Source organism: Rhinolophus ferrumequinum, chromosome 23, assembly GCF_004115265.2.
Source record: "Rhinolophus ferrumequinum isolate MPI-CBG mRhiFer1 chromosome 23, mRhiFer1_v1.p, whole genome shotgun sequence".
NCBI lineage: Eukaryota > Metazoa > Chordata > Mammalia > Chiroptera > Rhinolophidae > Rhinolophus > Rhinolophus ferrumequinum.
In genome coordinates this window covers 24,187,908-24,215,800 of record NC_046306.1, presented here as the reverse complement: position 1 = coordinate 24,215,800, position 27,893 = coordinate 24,187,908, and the positions used below count along the sequence as shown (strand labels likewise).

At 42.7% G+C, this 27,893-nt stretch overlaps 1 protein-coding gene across 1 annotated transcript; it reads left to right on the top strand.

Moving 5' to 3' along the window:
- The first annotated feature begins 151 nt into the window (after positions 1-151).
- On the top strand, positions 152-19,942 carry LOC117015977 (signal-regulatory protein beta-1-like). The gene is made up of 5 exons (XM_033094948.1): positions 152-296; positions 11,181-11,546; positions 14,980-15,300; positions 15,874-16,203; positions 19,836-19,942. The coding sequence occupies exons 1-5, from the start codon at positions 194-196 to the stop codon at positions 19,940-19,942; spliced, it is 1,227 nt and encodes a 408-aa protein (XP_032950839.1). The 5' UTR covers positions 152-193.
- Positions 19,943-27,893: the final 7,951 nt, after the last annotated feature.

Below are 27,893 nucleotides of genomic sequence, written 5' to 3'. Positions count from 1 at the left end.
GTAATTTCTCACAACGTAGCTGCCTTCACTGCCTGGTTCTATTTCACAATCTAGAAGCAGGAACTATCCAGAATCTAGAAGTAGGCGACTGTCTCACAGCCATTTCAACCCACTCTGGACACTTCCTTTTCTATCACAGGAGGCGGGGCTTCGCTCCTCTCACAGAGCAGAGAGTCCGGTTCTCCCAGCTCACATGTGGACAGAGCTGCCTGCTCAGGCCTCCAGGATGACCGTCCCTGCCTCCTGGGTCCACCCCCCTCCTTGCCTGCTGCTGACTCTACTGCTGGGACTCACAGGTGAGCACAGGTTAGAATCCCCTCTCCCTGTTCCCTGGGCCTTCCCCAGCCTCAGCACATTAGGGCCTCCAGATAAGCAGGGGTGTGTCACCCAGTACTGCCACAGAAGGCCAAAGGCTGGGCATTACCTGACAGCAGCATGAAATCAGGGATCTGAGCATTTTTGGTGGATCCATTGTATGCACCTAGTTACCAGAGGCATCAAAACAGATGACACTCAAACCATAACAGTGACAACTTTGTGATGTAACTTGTCCAATCCTAACGATATCGCTGCGTGATACTTACATCGCTCAGCTCTGATTCACAGAAGGGGAAACCGAGGCAGAGAGTAACTTGTCCAATGTCACCTCTGTAAGGCGGTGGTTCAGCCAGGACTCAAGTTCATTCTTATCAGTCGAGACTGATAGCAGAAAAATAAAAAAATACAGAGAAGGAAAACCAAAGACTACTCATCATCCATCATGCCATTCAGATATACCAGAGTTCAAATTCTGCTGTCTGCACTCGTGAACTTTTGTTAATGATGTGTTGGATTGTTCCTCTGTGCCAAATTGTAATGAGCTTTTAATATGTATTATAATTTAATTTAAACCTCAAAACAACCTGTAAACCAGCATGATAGGCCACACTTTATACATATTTGTGAATACATGTGTGTGTGTGTGTGTGTGTGTGTGTGTGTCTGTATAAATGGGTGTGAGGAAGGGCCTCTGCACACACAGGATTTTTGAAATGTCTTTCCTCATTCTCTTCAAATTGTTTTCAGTCTACAGGAAATGATAATGAACAATAGTTTAGTTCTCTCTTTCTCTCAGAAACCCTCCATTGTTTTCTACTTCTCAAAATTACCACTTACCCTCCCACAAACTCTTTTTTTTTTCAATTAAAGTTTATTGGGGTGACAATTGTTAGTAAAATTACATAGATTTCAGGTGTACAATTCTGTATCACATCATCTATAAATCCCATTGTATGTTCACCACCCAGAGTCAGTTCTCCTTCCATCACCATGTATTTGATCCCCTTTACCCTCATCTCCCACCCCCCACCCCCTTACCCTCTGGTAACCACTAAACTATTGTCCGTGTCTATGAATTTTTGTTTCTTCATTTGTTTGTCTTGTTCTTTTGTTTTTGGTTTATATACCACAAAACACTGAAATCATATGGTTCTCTGCTTTTTCTGTCAAACTTATTTCGCTTAGCATTATAATCTCAAGATCCATCCATGTTGTCACAAATGGTTCTATTTCAACTTTTCTTACCGCCGAATAGTATTCCATTGTGTATATATACCACAACTTCTTTATCCAATCATCTATCGAAGGACATTTTGGTTGTTTCCATGTCTTGGCCACCGTAAATAAAGCTGCAATGAACATTGGAGCACACTTGTCTTTATGGATAAATGTTTTCAGATTTTTTGGGTAGATACCCAGGAGAAGGATTGCTGGGTCATATGGTAATTCTATTCATAATTATTTTAGGAACCTCCACACTGCCTTCCATAGTGGCTACACCAATCTGCATTCCCACCAACAGTGTATGAGGGTTCCTTTTTCTCCACAGCCTCTCCAACACTTGTTATTATTTGTCTTGTTGATGATAGCCATTTTAACTGGGGTGAGGTGATATCTCATTGTGGTTTTTATTTGCATTTCTCTGATGATTAGTGATGTCGAGCATTTTTTCATATGTCTATTTGCCATTTGTATGTCCTCTTTGGAGAAATGTCTCTTCAGGTCCTCGGCCCATTTTTCAGTTGGATTGTTTGCTTATTTGTTGTTGAGTTGCATGAGTTCCTTGTATATTTTGGATATTAGCCCCTTATTGGAGGCACTGTTTGCAAAAATCTTCTCCCATTCAGTTGGTTGCCTCTTTATTTTGTCAATGGTTTCTTTTGCCGTGCAGAAGCTTTTAAGTTTGATATAGTCCTATTCACTTATTTTAGCTTTTACTTCCCTTGCCTTTGGAATCAAATTCATAAAACACTCTTTGAACCCAAGATCCATAAGTTTAGTACCTATGTTTTCTTCTATGCAATTTATTGTGTCAGGTCTTATGCTTAAGTCTTCAATACATTTTGAATTGATTTTGGTACATGGTGACAGATAGCAGTCCAGTTTTATTCTATTGCACATGGCTTTCCAATTCTGCCGGCACCATTTATTGAAGGGGCTATCTTCTCCATTGTATGTTTTTTTGCTTCTTTGTCAAAAATTATCTGTCCACATTTATGTGGTTTCATTTCTGAGTTCTCAATTCTATTCCCTTGGTCTATGTGTCTGTTTTTCTGCCAACACCATGCTGTTTTTATTATTGTTGCCCTGTAGTACAAGCTAAAGTCAGGGAGTGTGATACCTCCAGCATTGTTCTTTTTACTTAAGATTGCTTTGGCTATTTGGGGTCTTTTGTGGTTCCAAACAAATTTGATGATTTTTTGTTCTATTTATTTAAAAAAAATGCCATTGGGAATTTGATGGGGATTACATGAAATCTGTATATTGCTTTGGGTGATACGGCCATTTTAACTATGTTGATTCTTCCAATCCATGAGCCCAGAATGTCTTTCCATTTCTTTGTGTCTTCTTCAATTTCTTTTCAAAATGTTTTATAGTTTTCAACATATAGGTCTTTCACATCCTTGGTTAAGTTTATTCCTAGGTATTTTATTCTTTTTGCTGCAATTGCAAAAGGAATTTTTTTTTAATTTCTTTTTCTGAGATTTCATTGTTAATATATAGGAATGCAATGAACTTTTGTACGTTGATTTTGTAGCCGGCAACTTTACTATATTCGTTGATCGTTTTTAATGGCTTTTTTGGTGGTCTTTAGGGTTTTCTACATATAGCATCATGTCATCTGCAAAGAGTGACAATTTAACTTATTCATTCCCGATTTGGGTGCCTTTTATTTCTTTCTCTTGCCTGATTGCTCTGGTGAGGACTTCCAACACTATGTTGAAAAGCAGAGGTGATAGGGGACAGCCCTGTCATGATCCTGAACGTAGAGCAAAGGGCTTCAGTTTTTCACCATTAATTACGAGATTAGCTGGGGGTTTGTCATATATGGCCTTTATTATGTTAAGGTATTTTCCTTCTATCTATTTTATTAAGTGTTTTAATCATAAATGGATATTTTATCTTGTCAAATGCTTTTTCTGCATCAATTGATATCATCATATGATTTTTGTCCTTTATTTTGTTTATGTGATGTGTCACATTGATGGATTTGCGTATGTTGAATCATTCTTGTGCCCCTGGGATGAACCCCACTTGGTCGTGATGAATAATCTTTTTAATGTATTGCTGCATTCAATTTGCTAGAATTTTGTTGAGGATTTTTGTATCTGTATTCATCAGAGATATTGGTCTGCAGTTTTCATTTTTTGTGTTGTCCTTACCAGGTTTTTGTATCAGGGTAATGTTGGCCTCATAAAATGAGTTAAGGAGTACTGTCTCTCCTTCACGTTTTTGGAAAAGTTTGAGCAGGATTGGTATTAGATCCTCTTTGAAGGTTTGGTAGACTTCACTAGTGAAGCAATCTGGTCCCAGACTTTTGCTTTTGGGAAGGTTTTGGATGACTGATTCAATTTCGTTACTGGTGATCGGTCTGTTTAGATTTTCCAGTTCTTCATGGTTCAGCCTAGGAAGGCTATATGTTTCTAAGAACTTGTCCATGTCTTCTAGGTAATTGAACTTGGTGGCATATAGTCCTTCATAGTGTTCTTGGATGATCCTTTGTGTTTCTGTGGCATCCGTGATAACTTCCCCTTTTTCATTTCTGATTTTGTTTATTAGTGTCTTCTCTCTTTTTATCTTAGTGAGCCTAGCCAAGTGTTGGTCAATTTTGTTAATCTTTTCAAAGAACCAGCTCTTTGTCACGTTAACTTTTTCTATTGTTTTTTTTGTTCTCTATTTCATTTAGTTCTGCTCTGATTTTTATTATTTCCTTTCTTCTGCTGACCTTGGGTTTCATTTGTTCTTCTTTTGCTAGTTCTTTAAGGTGTAACGTGAGGTTATTTATTTGGGATTTTTCTTGTTTCTTGAGATAGGCCTGTAATGATATAAATTTCCCTCTTAAAACTGCTTTTGCTGCATCCCAAAAATTTTGGTAGGATGTATTTTCATTCTCATTTGTTTCTATGTATCTTTTGATCTCTCTTCTAACTTCTTTGACTGGTCGTTCTTTAAAAGTATGTTGTTTAATCTCCATGTATTTGTGATTTTTCCTGCTTCCTTTTTGCAATTTATATCCAATTTCAAAGCCTTGTGATCAGAGAAGATGCTTGGTATGATTTCAATCTTCTTAAATTTCCTGAGGCTGGTTTTGTGTCCCAATATATGGTTCATCCTTGAGAATGTTCCACGTACACTAGAAAAAAAATGTATAGTCTGATGTTTTAGGATGGAGTGCTCTATATATGTCAATTATGTCCATTTCATCTAATGTGTCATTTAGGGCTGCTATTTCGTTATTTATTTTCTGTTTGGGATGATCTATCCATAGCTGTCAATGATGTATTTAAGTCCCCTAGTATAATTGTGTTTTGGGCAATTTCTCCCTTTAGTTCTGTTAGTAGTTGCTTGGTATATTTCGGTGCTCCCTGATTGGGCGCATAAATATTGATGAATGTTATGTCTTCTTGTTGTATAGTCCCCTTTACCATTATGAAATGTCCGTCTTTGTCTCTTGTTAACTTTTTCACCCTCAAGTCTGTTTCATCTGATATCAGTATAGCCACACCTGATTTTCTCTGGATACCATTTGCTTGAAGTGTCAATTTCCACCCTTTCACTTTCAGTCTATGCTTGTCCTTGTAGCTGAGATGTGTCTCTTGGAGACAGCATATAGTTGGGTTTAGTTTTTTTGATCCAATGTGCTACTCTGTGCCTTTTTATTGGTGAGTTCAGTCCATTTACCTTTAGGGTGATTATTGATATGTGAGGATTTCCTATAATTCTATCTTCAGTTTTCTGGTAAGACTGTGTCTCCATTATTTCTTTGCCTTTTTATTGTTGTCTATTATTTCTGTGTGGCGGTATTCTATGATGTTTCCCTTTGTTTCTTTTTATTACAGTATATATTTCAGTTCCGGATTTTTTTGAGTGGTTACCCTTACGCTTATGTAAAAGAAAGTTTGATATTTAGAGTATTCCATTTTTTTCAGAATGCCTACTTTCTCCATTCCCATATTCCAGTTCAGGCCTTTACTCTCCCCCTTTTCATGTTTTGGTTACGACAAGTTGTCCCTGTTGATGGTGGTCGAATAACCTCCTTTAGTATTTCTTGTAGTGCAGGTTGTGTATTAGGAAATTCTCTCAGCTTCTGTATGTCTGGAAAGGTCTTTATTTCTCCTTCATACCTAAAGGATATCTTTGCTGGGTATATTATTCTTGGCTCATAATTTCTCTCTTTCAATAGTTTGAATATTTGGTTCCACTCCCTCCTGGCTTGTAGTGTTTCTGCTGAGAAATCTGATGATAATCTAATGGGCTTTCCTTTGTAGGTTACCGTCTTCTTTTCCCTGGCTGCCTTGAGGTTTCCTTCTTTGTCATTGATTTTAGACAGCTTCAATAAAATGTGCCTTGGAGAAGGCCTGTCCAGGTTGAGGTAATTAGGTGTTCTATTTGCTTCTTGAATTCAAGGATCCAGTTTTTTCAACAAGTTTTGGAAGTTCTCATCGACTATTTGTTTGAATATACTCTCTGTTCCCTTCTCTCTTTCTTCTCCTGCTGGTATGTCCATTATTCTTATATTGCTCTTTCTGATGGAGCTTGAAAGTTCTTGTAAAGTTCTTTCATTTCTTTTAAGTCTCAAGTCTCTTCTTCCATCCGTGTCATTTCCACGTTTCTATATTTTATGTCACTGATTCTTTCCTCCATCTGGTCACCTCTACTACCTAAGCTGGCTATTTCATTCTTCATTTCTTCTATTGAGTTCTTAATCTCCAGAAATTCTATGTGGTTCTTTATAAAAATTTCAATCTCTTTGGTAAATTGTTCATGTTGTTCTTTGATTGTGTTTCTGAGTTCATTAAACTGCCTTTCTGTGTTTTCTTGCATCTCATTGAGTTTTTTCAGAACTGTATTGTTGAATTCTCTGTCATTTTAAGTCACATATTTCCATATCTTTAAGTTCATTTTCTGGAGACTTTTCACTTTCTTTCTGAGCTGTCTTGTTGCCTTGTTTATTCATGGCAATTAATGATTTGTTATTTCTCTTCCTAGACATCTACAGGGTGGGTTCTGCAACAGGTTGATAGGAAGAGGTCTTTCTTTTGTTTTTCCAGTACGTGTTTGTAGACTGTTTCATTTTCTCTCTGACTGTAGTCTCTTATTCTCTCTCACATGGTCGTGCTATGTTTTCTCTGCACTATTCCAGCTTCTCACACAATGGGGGGATTCCTGGGAGATGGGCTTCTCCTCTGTTAATAGTTCGCTTGGGTCACAGGGCTCAGTGTCCGTGTGGGGGTGCGGAGAGCTTTTGAAGTTCCAAAGCTCTTCCTGCATCAGATTCAGAGCCCGTGTGTTTCAGCAGTTCTGTTTAGTCCTGCAGGGATCCGCCCAGATAGGTGTGGACAGGGGCGTGGTGAGTTGTGAGAGGTGGCCCAGAGCAATGGTGGCGCCCACCACCACAGCCGGTCCTGCCTCCACAGCTCCCTCCCCTCTGCCGGAACTAGTTGGGCTGCGAATCTATGTCTGCGGACCACAGTTCTCAGAACTGCAAATATTCTGTTCTTTTGATCTGACACTGCTACTGTTCCGCACTGGGCAGATGGGGGCGGGGCGAGCTTGGGAAAGTAAGGAGGGGGCGGCTAGTCTCAGTGCCTAAGGCTTCCGTTCTCTGCTCAGCAGTGAGGGCTTAAATCACCATTTTCAGCCTTCTTCCCTCAGTCTTTTCTCTGAGGTCTCTGCCGTGAGCATTGGGTTCAGTCGTGTTATATGCTGTCCCCTCAGTCCTGTGGGCCATAAGCGGAGCCCTAGCCGTCCGAGTTCTTCCCTCTCCTGCAGCTGTGGTAGTTCTGGGATGCAGCAAACTGGGAGCACTGATCTAGGTCTGTGTCCTGTACCCGCGTGGCTCCGTCTCCGCACTTCTCCCTTCCCACCTCCCCTGCTTGCGTGATTTGCCCACTTTAGGTGAATTCAGTAGTGGGCCTCTTCGTCTTGCATGTCTGCTGTGCAGGGAGTCCTTTGTGGAGTTATAGTTTTTCAATTTGTTATAAATTCCAGGGGAGATTTCCAGAGGTTCACCTCATGCCGTCATTTTGTTGTTCACACTCTTGATAGTATTGTCTGATGCACTAAAGCTTTCAGTTTGTATAAAGTCCACTTTATGTATGTTTTTCTTTTGTTACCCTGTGACTTTGATCTCATATCCAAGAAATCATTGCCAAATCCAAGTCATGAAGAGTTTGACCTGTGTTTTTTTCTAACAATTTTATAGTTTTAGCACTTATATTTAGGTTTCTGATCCATTGTAATTTCATTTTTGTATGTGACGTAAGATTTGAGTTCAGCTTCATTCTTTTGATGTGGCTAATGCAGCATCATGTGTTGAAATACCGTCCTTTCCCCATTGAATGGTCTTGGCCCCCATGTTGAAAATCATTTCACCATATATTTGAGGATTTATTTCCAGGCTTTCTATTCTAATCCGTTGGTCTGTATATCTGTTTTAATGTGAGTAGCACACTACTTTGATTACTGTAGTTTTTTCGAAAGTTTTTAAATCAGTAAGTGTGACTCGCCGAACTACGTTATCTTTCAAGGTATTTTTGTTATTTGGGGCTGTTTGGAATTTCACTTGAATTTTAAAACAGGCTTTTCCTTTCTGCAGAAAATGCCATTGAGGTTTTGATTGAATTTGTTAAGTGCTTTAGGTACTATTGACATTTAAACAATATTAACTCTTCTAATCCATGAACACAAAGTGTTTTTCCATTTATATATGTCTTGTTCAATTTCTTTCAGCAATGTTTCTACTTTTCATTGTATGAGTCTTCCATCTCAATGATGAAATTTACTCCTGCACATTTGATACTTTTTGATGCTGTTGTAAAGGGAATTATATGCTTAATTTCTTTTTGGATTTTTCATCATAATTGTATAGAAAGCACCTGAGTTTTTTGTGTTGATTTGTATCCCGCAAGATTGCTGAAATCATGTATTAGTTCTAACAGAGTTTTGTGCACATATGTGGGTAAATGTGGAACCATGAGGTTTGCTACATATAAAGTCATGTCATGGGCACACAGATATAGTTTTATTTGTTTCTGTCCAATTTGAATACCTTTTATTTATTTATTTTTTTATCTAATTGCTCTTTCTGGAACTTTAATTATTTTGTTGAATATCAGCGGCAAAAGTGGGCATCCCTGCCTTGTTTTGTGATATTCCAGGAAAAGCGTTCAGATTTTCACTATGAAGTATGATATTAGTGGTAAGTTTTTCGTATATGATTTTATCATTTTGTGGAAGTTTCCATGTATTCCTAGTTTATTGATCATTTTTATCATGAAAAATGTTGAGTTTTGTCAAATGCTTTTCTGAAGCAAATGAGATGATCACTTGGTTTTTTTGGTCCTTCATTCTATTAATGTGCTACATTATATTGTTAGGTTTTCATATGTTGAACCATCTTTATCTCCAGGAATTAATCCCAGTTAGTTGTGATGTATAATTCTTTTAATATATTGTTGGATTCGGTTTGCTAATGTTTTGTTTAGGTTTCTTGCATCAATTTTCATAAGAGGTATTGGTCTGTAGTTTCCTTATAGTGCTTTTGCCTGGCGTTGTGTTCAGGATAATGCTGTCCTGAGAATGAGTCTCAGAATGACTCTAAATAAGTAAATAAGTCTTCCTTTCTTCTGAAATTTTTGGAAGAGTTTGTAGAGGATTAGAGTTAGTTTTTCTTTCAATGTTTGGTAGAGTTCACCAGTGAAGCCAAATGATGTTGGGCTGTCCTTTGTTGGGAGACATTTGGTTATTCATTCAATATCCTTATTGCTAACAGGTCTATTCAGATTTTCTATTTTTTCATGATTCAGTCTTGGTAAGTTCTGTGTTTCTAGGTATTTGTCCATTTTCTTTGCATTATCAAATTTATTGTTGTACAATTGTTCATAGTACTCTACTATAGCCTTTTTTCCCAGTAAAATTGTACGAATGTCCTTTAATTTTTTCTGACTTTAGTTACTTGTGTCTTCTGTTTTTTTCTGAGTCAATCTAATGAAAGTTTTTTGAAATGTGTTTATGTTTTTCAAGAATCTCTCATAGTTTTGTTGATTTTCTCTGTTGTTTCACTATTCATAATTTCTTTATCTCTGCACTAATTTTTATTATTTCCTTCCTTCTGCTACCTTAAATTTTGGATTAATTCTTTCTCTTCTTTTTCTAATTTCTAAAGGTATATTAATTTATGATCATTTCCCTTTTTAAATGTCTGCATTTACAGATGTAAAGTTACCTCTACCCCTGCTTTTGCTGCATCACAGGTTTCGGTAGTTGTGTTTTCATTCTCAGTAGCCTCAGTCTGTTCTCTAAACACTCCTATGATTTCTTCTTTGACTATTGATCTTTTGATTGTGTTGTTTGATTTCTTCGCAGTTGTGAAAATATCACGTAACTTCTTAATTGATTTCAACTTTTATTTTGCAAACTGTTTCACAAGTGCACTGCTAGCATGGTTCTTCTTCTAATTCAACTAAGTTGTCTTGCCATTCATATTGTGTGACATTGCCACAGCATAAGTTTTTTTGTTATAACAACTGGTTTCTGTAACAGTCAAGAGAGATGTGAGTGGTAAACAGAACAATAGAACCCCCCATACACACACATAAAGAGGTCCATGTCCTAACACGAAGAAACTGGGAATATTTTACTTTATATGGCAAAATAGATTTTAGAGAAGTAATTAAATTACAATTCTTGATATGGAAAGATTATCCTAGATAATAGTGTTGACACTATATAATCACAAGAGTCCCTATAAAAAGGAGGTAGAAAAGTCAAATTTAGAGAAGGAAAAGTGACAATGGAAATAAGAGGTTGGAGAGATAGGAAGATGGGAACACTAAAAAAAGCGTGTGGCAGCCTCTAGAATTTGGAAAGGCAAGGAACAGAGGCTACAAAAGGGATGCAACTTGATGACATGGATTTTAGCCCAGGAACACCACGTTTGCACTCTGACCTCCAAAACTAAGAGATAATAAATCTCTGTTGTTTTCAACCATTAGGATTTTGGTATTTTCTTCAAGCAACCTTAGGAAACTAATATAATATGATTATGCTAGTGGGAAAAGAATCTCAAGACATTGAAATAATGTTTCACTTCTTATTTACTCGACAAGTTCAGTGTTTGTTGGGAACTCTGCACATCACTGTCACTCAACTTTCCAGGCTGATGGAGCAGATATTTTCATAGCATGTGGAACTTTGTGGGAGAGGAAGGTTGATCCATAGATGTTCTTGCAGTTAAAAGCATATTGCACAAAATTCATGACCTCTGCTGACAACTCAGTGGTCTAAAGAAGTCTCATTGTGTCACCTGTGCAAACATCCAGCAGTGCTACTCTCCGTAACGCCATCAGGTGCAGAGCCAGAAATATTTAGGGAAGCAATGATAGTTCCAGATAGCACTGAGCACTCACGCCCACTCTCTGCCAATCATTTAACCTCTCTCTGCCTTAGTTTCCTCATTGTTACAGTTTCACTTACCGTCTCATTGTGAGTGTTTCTCAGGATGACACATGCCATGTACTGAGCTCAAGGCCCACTCACAGAGTGGGCTCAGTCAGTGAAAGCTGTTGTTGATAAACACTCGACAAAACCTACAGGATCAAATAAGGATGAATAAATAACTGTTCTGTGTTTCTCTCCAGGAGGGGCAGGTGAGAAGGAGCTGCAGGTGATTCAGCCTCAGATGTCAGTGTGGGTCGCAGCTGGAGAGACGGTCACTCTGCCCTGCACCATGACCGCCCTGCTCCCTGTGGGGCCCACCCGGTGGTTCAGGGGGACAGGGCCAGGCCGGGAGCCAATCTACAGTTTCAAAGTAAATGAGGGAGCCCGCTTCCCTCGAGTAACAACTGTTGCAGACACCACAAAGAGAAACAACACAGACTATTCCATCCGCATCAGTAACACCACCCCCGTAGACACTGGTACCTACTACTGTGTGAAGTTCCAGAGAGGAGACGCTGACGACGTGGAGTTTAAGTCTGGAGCAGGCACTCGGCTCACAGTGAGTGGTGAGTACGGTGTTAGCCTCCTTTGTCCCTTAGTGGGTGACAATTCAATAAGAATGACCTCCATTCTTTGAGCAACAATGAAGAATAAGGTGCAACGGAGAACATGTTTCTTTATTTCAACTTCAGAACGATCACACTGAGAGAAATTCTTAAAAGGCACCGACTCAGTGTTTGTTCTGACAGCCAGGTGGGAGGAGATGCCCAGCGTTTGGGTCGTCACTGTACGTATTTCCGGAAAACATTCCTGTAATTCTGGCACCAACTCACCTAGTCACTGAAGGCTCTGAGCACGGCTGGGTTGTCTTAGAATGTCCCTCACCCAGGGAGGATACCCCCATGTGGGTGACTTAGGGGTCACCCCACTGAGGCAGCAAACATGCTTAATGAGGATTTTCTACCAGAGGCCCAGGATCCTGAATCCTGGAATGTCAGCACTCGAAGGACCTTTAGATCAGCCTAACCTACCGCTATGCACAGTTGGGAGCTGAGGCCAAGAGGTGACAGGGGCCTTGCCCATGGTCACAGGGCCAGGACATGAGGGGATTGTTCCAGAGTCTGATCTGATTCTAGGCTGGCTCCTTCTTGTCCCGGCTCTGGACTCTCTCTCCATGGAAAAACCTGGCACATACTAGGCATAGAATAAAAGCTCAGTATACTGAAGCATTTAACCAAGAGCCAGACTCATCCTTTTCATTGGTTTCCCTCACATTCAGACACTAAGGCCTGAGGTGATTGGGGACCTGTCCCAACCATCAGCCACATCACCCAAATCAGGCATCCATATGAGCACCTAGAATTCCCCATTGTTCAACAGCTGCCTAACACTCCAGCGAATGGAGACAGCATTGTGCATTTACACACTTCTGTTGATGGATATAAGTTATTCCCGACTTTCGGTTATTAATACAGTGCTACAGGGGATAACTGTTTCCATGTGTCACCATAATCATGAGGGAGAGGCCCAGTCAAAGTGGCATTGCTAGGTTAGAGGGGACATGGACTTCAAATTGTGTGCATATAACCACATACCTGTCCTAGATGTGAGAGCAACGGAGTCTCCCCCAATATCCTTGGACATGGCCAGGAAGGTGACTTTGTCTTGAATTTGCAGATATCACAGGAGTTCCTCCTAATGGTGCATCCCTTGGCTAGGTAGTCACAGGTAATAGTAAGTGGCTCCATCACCACTCAGATCTGCTGCCTCCTGAGAGTTCATTCCTTTCCCCAAATTACCTACTGAGACATTGCCCTGGATGAGAAAGTAGGGATGCAGGCAGGGCAGGGAACAGCAGTTTGCCAGATGCTGTATCTTCCTCGTGGCATTTACTCTCATGACCAGCACTCTGAGGGTATCTGCTGCTCCTTTACACAGATGAGGACACTAACGCTTGGAGAGGGGACCTTACTTGTAAGCAGGTCTGGGAGCCAAGACTGAAGCCCAAGCATTTAGTCTTGTCATTTGTGACAACACGGATGGACCTAGAGGGTACTATGCTAGGTGGAGTAAGACAGATAAAGAAAGACAAATAATCATATGATCTCACTTATATACGGAGTCTAAACAAATAAAAAACAAAAACACAACAAAAACAGACTCATAGATACAGAAAAACTGATGGTTGCCAGAGAAGGAGTGTTGTTGTGGAATGGAGGAAAACTGGGAATGGGAAAAGCAGTGCAATATTCCAGTTATAACATAAATAACTCACAGAGACGTAATGTGCTCCATGGGGAATACTGACAGAAATATCATAAGTTTGCACGGTGACAGAGGGTTACTAGACGTAATATGGTAATCATATTGTACGTATACATGTCTAATCAGTATTTTTTACATCTAATAGTATATTCAATGACAACTATACTTTAATAAAAAAATTTGAAGCATTCAGTAGTCTTTTTTCCCCATTTTCATGGTGTTTTTTTCTTAACTGAGCAGCCTGCAGGAGCAGCCTGGGGACAGTGGCCTAGAGAGAACAGAGAGGAGCCACTCCCACCCCAGCAACACCCCGCATGCTAGTTCCTGACTCTGCAGAGTAAGGATGAGGAGGGGGAAGGATTTCCTAGAGGCTCCCGTGGCCCCGCGTGAGCAAGCGGTCATATTCTAGACCCAGTTGTCAGAAGCCTATATCTTCCGCTTATGGCTACAAAGTCCTCAGCTCAGGCCTGGGCACTCGGGGGTGGTTCTCCCTATAATTCCTTGAAGGCAAGAATCTCAAAGAGAAAAAGCGGGGATGGTCATGAGTGTGGAGAACATGAAAGTGGGGCATGTGCTCTGCTGATAGATGTGAAAGGATGTGACGCCCCAAAAATACCTGTGGGACACAATGGGGGTTAGGAGACTGTCCCTTTATTTCTCTCAGCCTCAGTTTTCTCATCTGTCAAATGGTGACAATCATGGACTCCTTTTAAGGAGAGCTGGAAGGATTTCAGGGACTCTGTGTGAACCCCCAGCACAGAGTAGCACCTCGTGTCAGGTGATATTTCAAGGTAGTGGCTCAGTTCTTATTGCTGGGCCTCAGTGTCCTCACCTTCACAATGTGGAGAATCACACAACCTTTGCAGGATGGTATCAGGACACCAGGGAGCAATGGGGCCATTTTCCCATCACTCTGTGGTCTTGGCAAGTCTCCGTTTCCTCAAGTCCTCAGGTTCCTGATCTGGGAAGTGGTGATAATCACAGCTTCTGTTCAGGGGTCTGTGAGGATTTCAGGAGAGCTAGGAACAGTTAAGATGACAAGTGAGACCGATCAGTAATTTTGTTTCTGGGCCCAGAGTGTGGGAATCACCTGAAAGCACGTGGATGATGAACGCAGGCCTGGAATTGCATGTTGGCCCCGCCCCTCACTTAGGGTTGACTTGTATCCTCCTCTGTAAGATGAGGATGAGGACACCACCTGTGGGGACAGAGCCCCAAAAAGCAGTTTCCAGGCTCTCGGCCTCACATAAAAAGGTGCTGGCTCAGGTAGTAAATGGCCATCGACTGTGATCAAATGGCCATCAGCTGTGGCTAGTTGGCCGTCAGCTGTAACCAGTGAGCCATTGGGCACTAATATAACTGCCGTGGCTACGTTAGGAAAAAATGGGGCTAGCAAGGAGATGGTGGCTGAGCCTGCAAGTGGAGCAGTGAGGGTAGCGAACAGTGTGGCTCCTGCTTCCTGTGTCTCCAACCCAGCCGCCAGCGAGAATACAGTGGTATGACTCCCCCATCTATGGCTCCGTGAGTGTTCCTTTTTGGCCTCACCATGTCCTGCGTTCTTATGTGGGGGAGTGGGAGCTGAGACCCTGCAGGCCGCCCCGCATGACACCACCCTCCCTACATTATTAGAAAGATTAAAAATAACACGTGAGAAGCTTCTAAACAGTGTCACATGCTTATCCTTAGTGGTGATAATCACAATCATGGTTACTGTTCATTATGTTCCCTTTGTAGCCAAACCCTCTCCCCCCGTGGTATCGGGCCCCACGGGGAGGGCCCCACCTAAGCAGACAGTGAGCTTCACCTGTGAGTCCCACGGCTTCTCCCCCCGAAACATCACCCTGAAATGGTTCAAAGAAGGGAATGAGCTCCCGGCCTCCCAGACCTCCGTGGACCCAGAGGGAGACAGCGCTTCCTACAGCGTCTCCAGCACAGCCAGGCTGGTGCTGGCCCCGGGGGACGTTCGCTCTCAGCTGGTCTGCGAGGTGGACCACGTCACCCTGCGGGGGGGCCCTCCTCTTCGTGGGACTGCCAACCTGTCTGAGACCATCCGAGGTAGATGCCCTCCCACCCAGACGAGCCCACACCTGGCCCCCAACCTCCAAGCCTGCTGCTCCCCCTGCTTTTGCTCCAGGCCTGGAATTTCCTGGGATCAAATTCCTCACTGTCCTTCCCACCACTAGGCACCTGGGTGAGCTGGTCACTCACTACTGTTTAATGGCAGCTGCCACGTAACAGCTACTACTGTGTAGGTACTTTCATTGCTTTACCAATAGCAACTCCAATTACTGAGGAACTACAATGAGCAAGGTCCCTATGTGCTTGGAGATTTCATTTATTTTGCCATAGTTAGTACGATCTGGATGCATGCAGGGCCTGTGTTTTATGAATTCACTCATATTACACTAATAGGAGATACCAGTCCTTGAGCACCTACTGTGTGCAGGGCACTGTTCTTAGTGATTTCATTCATATGCAGGGAGTACCCTCAGTGTTTGAGCACCTGCTGTATGCCTGGCAGTGTCCTGCTTGGTCCCCTTGCTGTGGGGGGAGGAGCTAAGTTATGGAGCCCTCCCCTGTCATATGTCTGTTCCATGAGGTCAGAGCTTCTGCCCTGTGCTGTTTCAGTTCCACCCACCCTGGAGGTTACCCAACACCCTGTGGCAGGGAACCAGGTGAACGTCATCTGCTGGGTGAAGAAGTTCTACCCCCGGCGCCTACAGCTGAGCTGGTTGGAAAACAGAAACTTCTCCCGATCAGAAACGGCCACGACCCTCACAGAGAACAAGGACGGAACCTTTAACGGGATGAACTGGCTCCTCGTGAATTTATCTGCCCACAGGGAGGACGTGGTGCTCACCTGCCAGGTGGAGCATGATGGGCAGCCGGCGGTCACCAAACACCTTACCCTGGAGGCCTCTGTCCACCAGAAGGACCAGGGGTCAGACACAAATACTGGTGAGGCCTCCACTCCAACTAACCAGATTTTAAATTTTATTATTTTTAAATTTTAAGAGCAGTAATTTGTGTTTAGTAAAAATAATTCGGAAGTCTAAAGCTAGGAAGTAGAAGTTTGAAGTGAGTTTCCCTCCCAAATCCCACACTCCAAGCGTACCCACAGGTAAGAATTTGGTTTCTATCATTATAGGTCTTCCTAAAGCTCAATATACACTGCATCAATTTACATTAAAGAAGGAAGGAGGGAGATCACGTGTTCACAGCCCTGCCTCTTGCTTTCCTCACCTACAGTTACTGCGATGACCTTTCATGTCAGCCCCCCGCCCTCCTCCTTGATCTTTCTCACTGCTGCCTGGTGTCTTTTCTATCCCAGAATTTTCCATCTCGTCCAGGCCCCCAGGCGACCATGAGTGGCCACAGCACGGGCCTCCTTTGTCCCTTGATTGATGACAATGAATCAGCAATAATCACAATTGCCTCCTGCCAGTTTACGGAAGGAAAATTTCAGTTCATCTCTGATCTTCTTTTCTGATTCAACCTCGCTGTGAGTTTGGAGTTTCACAGAAGGGACTTGGGGAACAACTTCTTGTCCTCACACCAGGCGATTGGGCTAAACTAATGATTCTACATCTGAGTCCCTGAGGACACGGACCCCTAGTCTGTATGGCAAATATGTGCTAATTGGAGACATGCTCCCCCTCAGCTGGGCGTTGCCCTAAGCACTTATAGAGACCCTTTGTGCAAAGAAAATATGTCTCATTTCTCTCCCTGATTTTAACATCAGGAGGGCATCAGGCCTGGATTCCAGGAGTCTTTACTACAGAAGACCTTTCAAAGGCCCACGTTTGTCCCAACATGTCCTATGGTGATGTCCTGCCTGCTGGATCAGTGTAGGCCACCTAGTGTCCATGTCACTGCCTGCTGGGAGAGTAAACATAGGAAGGGGAGGACAAACAGTGCCCTGAAAATAAGAGTTATACAGAAGGTGCATAAATGTGTCCACTAACTTAGTCATATATGCACATCCAAATGCAAATGCAGTCCATAATTGTGTGGGTATATGATTAAGGTCATCGGTTTTTCTAGAAACCAATACCATTACAAACTTAATAAAATGGACAATAATTCCCTAATATCATAAAAAGTGACTATATAGCCAAATTTCCCCAAATTTCTTTTATGGCTGTTTTTTGTGCATGAATATTTGTTCCAATACATCTGTAATAGCTTCGTAGAATTTTCACATGACATCACCTTTTTCGGGTTTGAAAAAGATTTTGAATACTTTAGGACTCTTCTCATTACTCACTTCAAATTGAGTGAATTGTGGTAGGTGGTGAGTTTTGAGGGATTTTGTTCATTTTCTCTATGTTGTCAAATGTCTGCTGTAGAGTTGTTCATAATAGTCCCTCTTTTTCCTTTTGATGTCTGTAGGGTCTCCCGTTTCATTTCTGATATTGGAAACATGTTATTTCTCTTTTTCAATTCATCAGTCTTGGTAGAGTTTTCAATGTTATTTGTCTTTTAAAAAAATTCAATTTCTTTCATTGGTTTTCCTCAATTGTTTCTCCGTTTTCAATTTCATTCATATTTCTACTCTTTGTAATACAATTTCTACTTTTTATGGGTTCACTTTGTTCCTCTTTTTCTCATTTATTGAGGTGGGAATGTAGATTACTGATTTTCGAATTTGTTTTCTAATGCCAACCTTCTGTGCCTGTCGAGTTAGGAGAATGCTGCTTATGATGCCTTGTCACTGTGTTCTTCCTTTAGTCCCCAGGTCCCCAGCAGTCTGCCTTCCTCTTCCCTCTCTCAGAGTCTCCTTATGCTCGTACCTGGTGTCATTCGTAGGGTTCAGAGCTGTACTGAACAGGAGAGCAGGAGAACTGAGTCTCCACCACCTCCACGGTCTGGACTGGCTTCGGTTTGCTTTTCCGTCTCCGCCTCCTGCTTGGGCTCAGACCAGGCTGCTACTTCCTGGTTCTCTCAGTTTCCTGACCTGGCACCCTGGCCAAGTACTAAGGCTGGAAATGCTTTGGGGTGTTTAGCTTGGCTGGCTGGAGCCAAGTGCACCCTCTGCCCTGGGTGCCTCACCTCCGCCCGTGTCTGAGGGCTCCGCCCACTGCAGTCCTGTCCAGTGGGCCTGCTGTGAGGATGCACATCTTTCTGGTCATGTTTGTGGTACTGGGGTGTTTTACAATAATTCACATTAATGAACCTCTTTTCTGTCAGTACAGCACCATCCAGGGATGTTAGTGGAGTTTGGGTTTGTTGGATCATTTTGAAAGTGGAAGAAATGTTCTGAGTGGTGTAATGTGTTTGATTCTTTTTTTTGTCTTTTAGAGTTCTGAATTTCCCTGCCCCACCATTTTTTTCCTTTAGTACTCAAGCAGCACTTCTTCCTTCTTTCTTGCTTTCTCCCACAAGATATGCACTTTAAATTGTGCCTGTCCCTTTAATCACCTCAGTCCTTTGAAAATGTCCCTGCCTCCTTGTATTAGGTTCCTATGGCTACTGTAACAAATTACCACTGGTTTAGTGCCTTAAGGCAACTCAAATTTATTACCTTACATTCCTAGAGGGCAGAAGTCTACAATGTTGATTGCACTGGGTTCCTTCTGGAGCCTCTAGGGGAGAATCAACTTCCTGTCTTTTCCAGCCCTAGAGGCACCCACACTCCTTGGCTTAGGGCCCCCCCATCAGTCAGCTCTGCTTCTGAGATCACAACCTCTTCCCTGACTCTCCTGCATCCCTCTTTCACTTATTAAGATATTTGTGATATAGTTGGCTCCACTGGAATATGTCCCCACTTTAAGATCTTAACTTAATAACCACTGCGTGACCGTATGCTATGTAAGGTAACATAGTCACAGAGTCCGGAAGACTGTGCTGACCCTTGTACATCAGCCACACTTTGAAATTCCTTCCTATCATCTGAGCTCTGATTCGCAGGACAATTATCCAATAATTTCAAATTTAGGGTGTATTTAATATTGGGTAGGATTTCCAAATAATTCTCAGGCCCCTTTCTTAGCTGCCCTCATCTGTTTCTCCTGTACTTTTTCCTGTGGTTGAGTGAGGTGAGCTGGCAGCCTCGTGACAGATGGTGCACTAAGATTTAGTGATTTTTCTTTTTTGACTCAAAGTGATTTTGCAGTTTTCATATTATGTTTTCAAGTACTACTGAGAACTAGTTTTGTATAGAATGTAATTTCCTGTTTTTATTTGTTTCTTACTTTAGTTTGGAGAGGATAATTTTGGAGCTAAGTATCTATGCGGCTGCCATTGTCCTCAGCAGCCCAGAAGTGGACTGAAGATTGCTGAGCACTTGGATCCATAGGTCCCCACCCCACACCTCAGGGGCCCATATCCCCCCATGAGGGCCCTATTCAGGCAGAGCAGGCCCACTGAAGTGGAGAATCCAACCTTCTCTGTAGCTCTGCTATTGTTCTAATTAAGTCCTGGGCTTAATCTTCTTTATCCTGATTTCTGCCTGAGCCTGAGCCTGAGCAGGTGCAAAAACTTCAGAGCATTGACGAGCCCAGATAACCTCAGATGGAGTAAATGGTGGCCCCTGGTAATAGTCTCCCCAAATGGCCCCTCTAATGGCTTTTCCTGTCTCTTGTTTCCAGGCTCAGCAATGTCTAAAGGTTTTCTCATCGCTTTCCTCCTGGGCCCCAAGTTGCTGCTGGCAGTAGGTGTCTCTGCCATCTATGCCCACAGGAAGCTGAAGGCCTGACTGTAAGTTGTTGGGCAGGGAGGGCAGGCCAAGGGCTGTCCCAGAAGGGGTAAGGTCAGGAGGAGGGAATGGCACACAGGTCACACAGGGTCATGGCCCACAGGGAGTTAAGAGAAGGTGACATACATTTCTCAATACCCTCAGGAGTCTCAGGGATCCCACTAAGAGGTTTCCAACTCCCAGGAAATAAGTGGGGTCCTGAAAGTGATTAACCGGATCGAGGGCTCTCAAGGTGTCCACAGCGTCATAGGGCTTCTGTGGAGGAAGTGGGCAGAGGGGCTGAAGGAGGGGCAGCTGAGTGGGTGGTTCCCTTGGAGACCATCTCTAGATTATTTCCTCACTCGGTGCCTTCGGACAAAAAGAATCCATACTTTAGAGTAATGTTGAGAAGCCCTGGGTAGGCTGCTCTGAGGGCTGTTCCCACTGAGCCTCTGTGTGACAGAATTGACAGGATGGGGAAGGAGGGGTCAGGACCTGAGAGGAAGGCTGAGGTGGCAGAGTCCTATCTCACAGGCTACCTGTCCTCTCATGACAGGCGTCCCAGGAGGAGGACAGTGGGGACTTAAGAGACATGCAGGTAATATTTCTTGAATGATGAGCAGATTTTAAATGTTGACACGTTACCCACAGCTCTTTTTTTGCTTCCCTGCTATGTGACCCCCTCAATCTCTGCTGCCTCTCCCTTCCCTAAGAGAAAGAGCCACCAGAAGCTTCCACAGACTCTGCTTAAATGCCTCTCCTCCCTGGAGACCTGCCTGCCCACAGCTCCTGCTGCTCCTTCTCTTGGTCCTTGATGCCCCCAGGGCTGGGTCTTCATACATGGTCCTCTCAGAATCACACACACACACACATACACACATACACACACCAATCCCAAAATAGCAGCTGCTCCATTATCCCAGACACATGGCCTAAATGTGATAGGAGGGGAAAATGGGCTGCAGAGAATGAGGATCATGGAAGCGACTGTGACATTAGGTGCAATCAGACCTTTACAATCATCATCGACTCGGAGCCAGAGGAAGAGAGAGCAATGCTATGCCCAAGCTGTACACTTTATACAGGGAGTTAGCCACATTGATTTTGGCATTAGCTCAATAATGGGTATGTCTTTTATATCACTTCGGTACCTATTTAAGGATATGTATTGTAGCTGAGGAACTGTAATTTCAAGGAAGCTGAAAATTCCTGAAATGATATTTCAACTGGGACCGGGGGCAGGAGGCAGCCCTGTGTTCGGGGCTGTACCAGTCTGGGCTGAGTTTGTCTTGAGCCAGAAAGAGTGAGGCAGGAGGATCTTGATTCCAATACCAGATTCTCTCACTTGTCCTGCCTACTTTAGTGGATTGTCTTGATTGCACATTTTCTCTCTTACTGTAAAGCTAAAGGATTATTTTTCAAGACTTTAAGTGAGTTTTAAAAATAGACACTCTAGTTATATGTGTTGAATAAATGAATAAATGAATTATTTCCTGTCTATTTCCATGGTGTTTAAATATCCTTTCTTCTGTGGAATGCTATTTACAGTAACTGGCAGGTTACTTGAAAATATTTCTCCCAGGAAAAATAAAGTATGAAATTATTGTTCAAAATTTTGTTGACCTACAATGTCCAATGTAGGAGTCTCTGGACAAAATGATCGGTTAAAGACCATGTAATCCTGTGATCCATCAGACACTGAGTATGGACGGGTTCGAGGTCCTTTAGACAAATCAGAGTGGAGATGTTTTCCTTCTGAGGTCTTGTCAGGCAGAGACCTGGCTTCAGACCTGGAAAACACATACCAGCTACATATGTGACCTGGGCAACTCACTAACATACTATGAGCCTATTTTTCACATCTATAAAATAAGAATCATGGTACCTCACAGGATTGTGGTAGCTTTAAAGGAGAGAGCAATGTATGAAACCACTCAGGGTCTGGAAGAAGATATTCTATGATGTACATCTTTTTGATTCTTTGCTATTTGAGGAACTTATACCATTTTGTTTTGCAGCTGTGTGAAGTGGTGATATTGAAAGTTTCTCCAGTGGCCTGGCTGCCTACAGATGTTCTCAAACTTTTCAGGAAAATTCCCCCTTTTGTAGGCTGGCACCTGGATCCAAGAATCTCTTTAAAGATAGCAAGAGCAATATTTGCTTCAAGTTGGGCAGACTCTTGCTGGCACGGGGGGAACTGGAATAAATTCTAAGGTAATTGAAACCAAACCCTAAAACTGAAACAAGACACTAATAGGCTTTTTTTTTTTTTTTGGTTGTATGTTTGTTTGTTTGTTTTGTTTTCAGGAGATAACAGCAGGCTTTCTCACAAAGCCCCAGGGACCATAAGACCAAGCCAGATGCCCACTCCCAGAGGCTTTCGCAGGCACAGAAAGCGAACAAATGAACTCCAACTAACCCCAATAGGGGACCTGAACCAAAATTTGCCCCTAGCCGGAAACTGTGCTGACCCGGTCCATTTGGACAATATTCAGAAGCGACGGTTTCTCAGAAAGTGCACTTAGCCAGGCACCAAATCCCACCCAAACAAACCTTGCCAACTTGGAACTTCTTTATACTTTCTCTCAGCTTCCTGTTTTTTTAGATGACTTAGTTCCAAGATAATCCAATCAAGACTTTCAAATTAGAATTAATAAATATGTAGAGTTTCTTTTTACCATTGTTTAAATTTTCTCTAAGTCATTATTCAGGGAAACTGATGCAAGCCTTGTCTCCAGTCCCCTCATTCGGCAGCTGGAAGAATAAATCTTTTCTCTGTGAAAACCTGTTGTGTCAGACTTGGCTTCTCTGTGCCCCGTGGGCATCAAACTCACCAACTTTGTTGGTAACAAAATGACTTCAAAACGTAAGTTTCTTTTTTAAAGCCAGACCAGTCTGGTTCTAGATGGTGACTTAGGAGGCACCTGAACTCACCCTCACCAGGGACTCACTGAATCGACATCTGCTAACGGAACAATTCCCTTAGAAGAAATCCAGAAGATAGTAAGCGACTCATACACCTTGGACAAACATGAATAAAACCCACATCTAAATAAGTAGAGTAGACTGAGGCACAATGGCACCATAAACCCCACCCACAACAATTGGGAGGGAACTCACACCTTCCAGCTTCTCCTTAAGAAATAAAGGATTTGCACTCAACATCTTGCACCCAACTTTTGAACCTCCCCCTGAGGGCTAAGCCCCCAAATCAAGGAGCTCTGAAACCCAATGGGACTTGAGTCAACAAGGCCCACAGGATGAAAAGAAGCAGCTCTCAATGGACTGGGGAAACTCACTAGAGCAAGGCCCCCAACCCACACTCCAGTTTCAGCACAGAGCCTGCAGAGAGAAATGCCCATCTGCATTCGTTCCCTGAAAAAGGACTATTTGCTTTTCTTAAAAGCTGAAGCCTGAGGATTAGGCTCCTAATTTAACACAAAATTCTTCTCCAGAGCCCAGGGGTGTGAGTAGGTACCATCTCCACATTCTCTTCCTGCCACACTCCAGGTCACTGGTTTCTCCCTGAAAGGACCTTGTGCACAGAGGTGGCACCATGGCATTTGTGCCGGCTGCTCAGGGGAAGCACCCACTGATCGCCTGGCTCTGGTGGCCAGTGAGGGTTGTGGTTGTGGATCCCACAGGACTGTAGCAAACAGAAAACAGGTCTTAACTGGCTATTCTCTAAAGGCTTAGCTCACATACAGCAGTCAGAAACACCCACCTCCCAGTCTTTCCCTGAAAGAGGCCTGTTTGCATACTTGAAAAGCTGCTGCCTGAGGCCCCAGCTACCGATCAGCCTGCAACTAGATGCTGACTGAGATCCTTCCCTTGGGGCACTGCAGGGTCTTGGCAAACCTCCACTGCTGGGAGCCACTGAGAACAAAGAGGGCAGCTTGGACATCACAAAGTTTGGGGAGACAACCAAGAGCTAGAGCAGGGTTGAGTGATAAGGTTCATCTCCTACAGGAGAACGCTGCATCATGACTGGGTGAAGCACCTCTTTTGTCTAATGCACAGAAACCAACACAGAGAGTCAAGGAAAATGAAGAAAAGGAGGAATATGTTCCATACAAAAGAATTAGATAAAACTCCAGAAATATACGTAAATGAAATGGAGATAAGTCATTTCCCTGATAGAGTTAAAAAATGCTTCTAAAGATGCTTATCTTGCCGGGAAAACAATGCATGAAAAAAGTGAGAATTTTAACAAAGAGATAATAAATTATAGGAAAGTCCCAAACAGAAATCACACAGGTGAAAAATACAATCACTGAAATAAAAAATTCAATAGAGGTTCGCCGGTTGGCTCAGTTAGTTGTTTAGAGTGTAGTGCTGATGACACCAGGGTTGCCAGTTCGATCCCCATCCCCACATGGGCCATTGTGAGCTGCACCCTCCTTAATAAATAAGTAAATAAGTAAAACTAAAAGTTCGATAGAAAAGTTCTAACAGTAGACTAGATGAAGCAAAAGAAAGGATGTGGGAACTCAAAAACAGAAAAGTGGAATACATCCAATTAAATGAATGGTGCAGTGACTATGGAAGACAGTATGACATGTCTTCAAAAAATTAAAAATTGATCTAACGTGTCATCCAGCAATTCCACTTGTGGGTCTATATGCAAAGGACATAAAATCACTATCTCAGAGAGATACCTGCACCTGCATGTTCATGTCATCAATTTTTACCGTAGGAAGACATGGAAGCAACGTAAGTGTTCATCACTGGATGAGTGTATAAAGACAATGTGGTCACACACACACACACACACACACACACACACACACACATTAGAATATTATTCAGCCATAACAAGGAAGGAAAACCTGCCATTTTCAACAACTTCGATGAACGTGGAGGGCATTTTGCTAAACGAGATAAGTCACACTGAGAAACACAAATACTGTGTGTGATCTCGCTTGTTGAATCTAAAAAATAAAAATCTCATAAATACAGAGAGTAGATTGGTGGTTTCCAGAAGCAGAGGGTGGGCTTGGGGAACTAGTGAAAGTGGTCAAACGTACAAACTTCCAGCGATACCATAAATAAGTTCTGGGGATGTATGTACTGCATGGTGACTTTAGTTAACAATATCATGTTGTACATGTGAAACTTGCTAGAAGAGTAAACCTTAAGAGTTCTCATCACAAGAAAAAGTTTTGTACCATGCGAGGTGATGAACATTAACCAAACTTCTTGTGGTGGTCATTTTGCAGTGTAAACACAAACCAAATCATTATGCTGTACACTTAAATTAATACAATGTTACATGTCAATTATATCTCAATAAAACTGGGCCAAAAAAACACGCTTTCATTTAAAGACCTTTTTTTTTTCTTTTTCTTTTTATGAAGTTACCTTGCCAGCTCTGGACTTCCTATTGTGGACGGCTTTCATGTGTGAAAGAAAGGAACTCTCTTACACCACCATTGTTTAGACTTTCCAGTCTCTTACATCCAAACCTAATCCTAAGAGATACAAACTCAAATTCAGGGCCTTTTTTTCTCCTGACGCTACATTTAACTATGAATTAGTTCTCAAGTACCTTCAAGTTTTCTTATTTAGACAACATCTTAAAACCTCGTGTAAAACTTGAATTTTGAAAAAGTAAACTTAATTTTTTAAAAAAGTAAGCCTAAATACCATGGTAATGGAAACTTACTCAGGGGGAATAAATGGACTTTGTGACGTCCCCGTCTGACTGGAGGCTGGGAGACTTGTCCCCGCCAGGCATGCCGTTAACCTCCGTGAGCACAGTCAGCTGTGACTGACTCTGAGGGAACTCACCCCCATACCAGTTATCTAATGCTGCATAGCAAGTAACCCCAAAATGCACTGGCTTAAAACACTAACAACTTATTACATCTCTTGATTTCTGTGGGGCAGGAATTCAAATAAGGCTCAGTGGAGACAGCTTGTCTCTGCCCCATAATGTCTGGAGCTTCAGCTGGAAGACTTGAAGTCAGACACCTGGAAGATATGCGTCCACGGTAGCTCACTCACGTGGCTGGCAAGGTGGTGCTGGCAAGAGGGTTCCTCTCCATGAGGATCTCTCCACAAAGCTACCTGAATGTCCCTACAACATGATGGCTGGCTTCCCCCAACACAAGCGATCCAAGCGGGTAAGGTAATAGCTGCAATGCCTTTTATAACTAACCTCAGAAGTCACACTCCAGCACGTCTGCAAGAGTCTGTCAGTCACAACAAATTCCGAATAGATTCACCCTGATTCAGTGTCGGAGGGGATTGCACAGAGACCGGAACTGTAGGAGGCAGGGATCCTGGGGGCCGTCTGGGAGACCAGCTGCCACACCCTCATCGTCTCTACATGTGGATAACGACGCATAATAATAACAAGACCAGTAGATCAGATGATCCCGGGCTCTCCTACTCATGGCTTTTGAGAAACATGCTGGCCAGAAACATCATCTTAAAAGACTCAGGCTATGTGTCTTCCCTTTTCATATTCATTTACCAGGGACATTGGCCACATCATGTTACCGTGATAACAACCATCATTTTTGTCATTGTCATCAATTACTGAGCATCAAACTCCATGCCAGGCATTGTGCTCAGTGTTCTACAAACATTGTCTCTTTTAATCTTGTCAAAATCTTGGAAAAGAAGGTATGATTAGCCCCATTTTACTGAGGAAGAAGGTAGGACTGGAAGGTTAGCAACTTCATAGCTAGATAATAATGGAACCAGAATTCGAATGTGAGATCCTCTGGATCTTTGTTCTCTGTCACACGCCTCCCTATTGTATTAGTCAGGGTTCTGCAGAGAAACAATCAATAGGGTGTGTGCGGTGGGGGAGGTGGGAGAGAGAGAGAGAGAGAGAGAGAGAGAAAGAGAGAGAGAGAGAGAGAGAGAGAGATTATAAGCGTTTGGCTCACACAATTATGGAGGCTGGCAAGTCCCCAGATCCCCAGTTAGCAGGCTGGAGACCCAGTAGATGGTGTAGTTCCATTCTGAATGCCTCTGGGCTCAACACCCAGGGACAGTCAGTGTTTCAGTCCAAGTTCAAAGGCAGTCAAGCACGAGGAATTTCCAAAGCACTATTATGACATGTTTTTGACATTAAAAGTTTTTATTTTGTTATGAAATAATAGTGAGAGTAGATGATCACTGCTTCTTTTTAGTTTGTGAAAATAAATTTTATTTTTTTAAAAAGATTTTATTGGGGAAGGGAAACAGGACTTTATGGGGGAACAGTGTGTACTTTCAGGACTTTTCCAAGTCAAGTTGTTGTCCTTTCAGTCTTAATTTGTAGAGCGCAGGGCAGCTCCAGGTCCAATTGCTGTTGTTAGTTGCAGGGGCACAGCCCACCATCCTTTGCGGGAGTCGAACCGGCAACCTTGCGGTTGAGAGGCCACGCTCCAACCAACTGAGCCGTCTGGCCACCCGGGAGCTGAGCAGCAGCTCATAGAATTCATACTAGTCGGGGAGGGCGCAGCTCCCTGGCCCATGTGGGAATCGAACCTGCAGCCCCGTTGCCCAGAGCTCGCGCTCTAACCAACTGAGCCACCTGTCCGCCCATGAAAATAAATTTTAAAGTTGCCACCTTTTTTACCCAGAAGTTATACACTATGAATTATGACTGTCCCTTTAATCTCATCTGTCCTTTTAAAATGTTCTTGCCACCCTGTATTAGATACCTACCACCACTATAACCACCTGTTTAGTGGCTTAACACAAGACAAAGTTATTATCTTACAGTTGCCGAGGTCAGCTGTCTAAAATGGGTTGACAGGGCTGTGTTCCTTATAGTTTCTCTAAGGAAGAGTCTCTCTGAGTGTGACTCCTCTTAATAACTCATAAACCGTGTTTCCCCGAAAGTAAGACTTAGCCGGACCATCAGCTCTAATGCGTCCTTTGGAGCAAAAGTTAATATAAGACCTGGAAAAACTGAGGGTTGCTAGATGGGAGTGGGGGTGGGCATACAGGGGAAGGTGAGGGGACTAGAAAG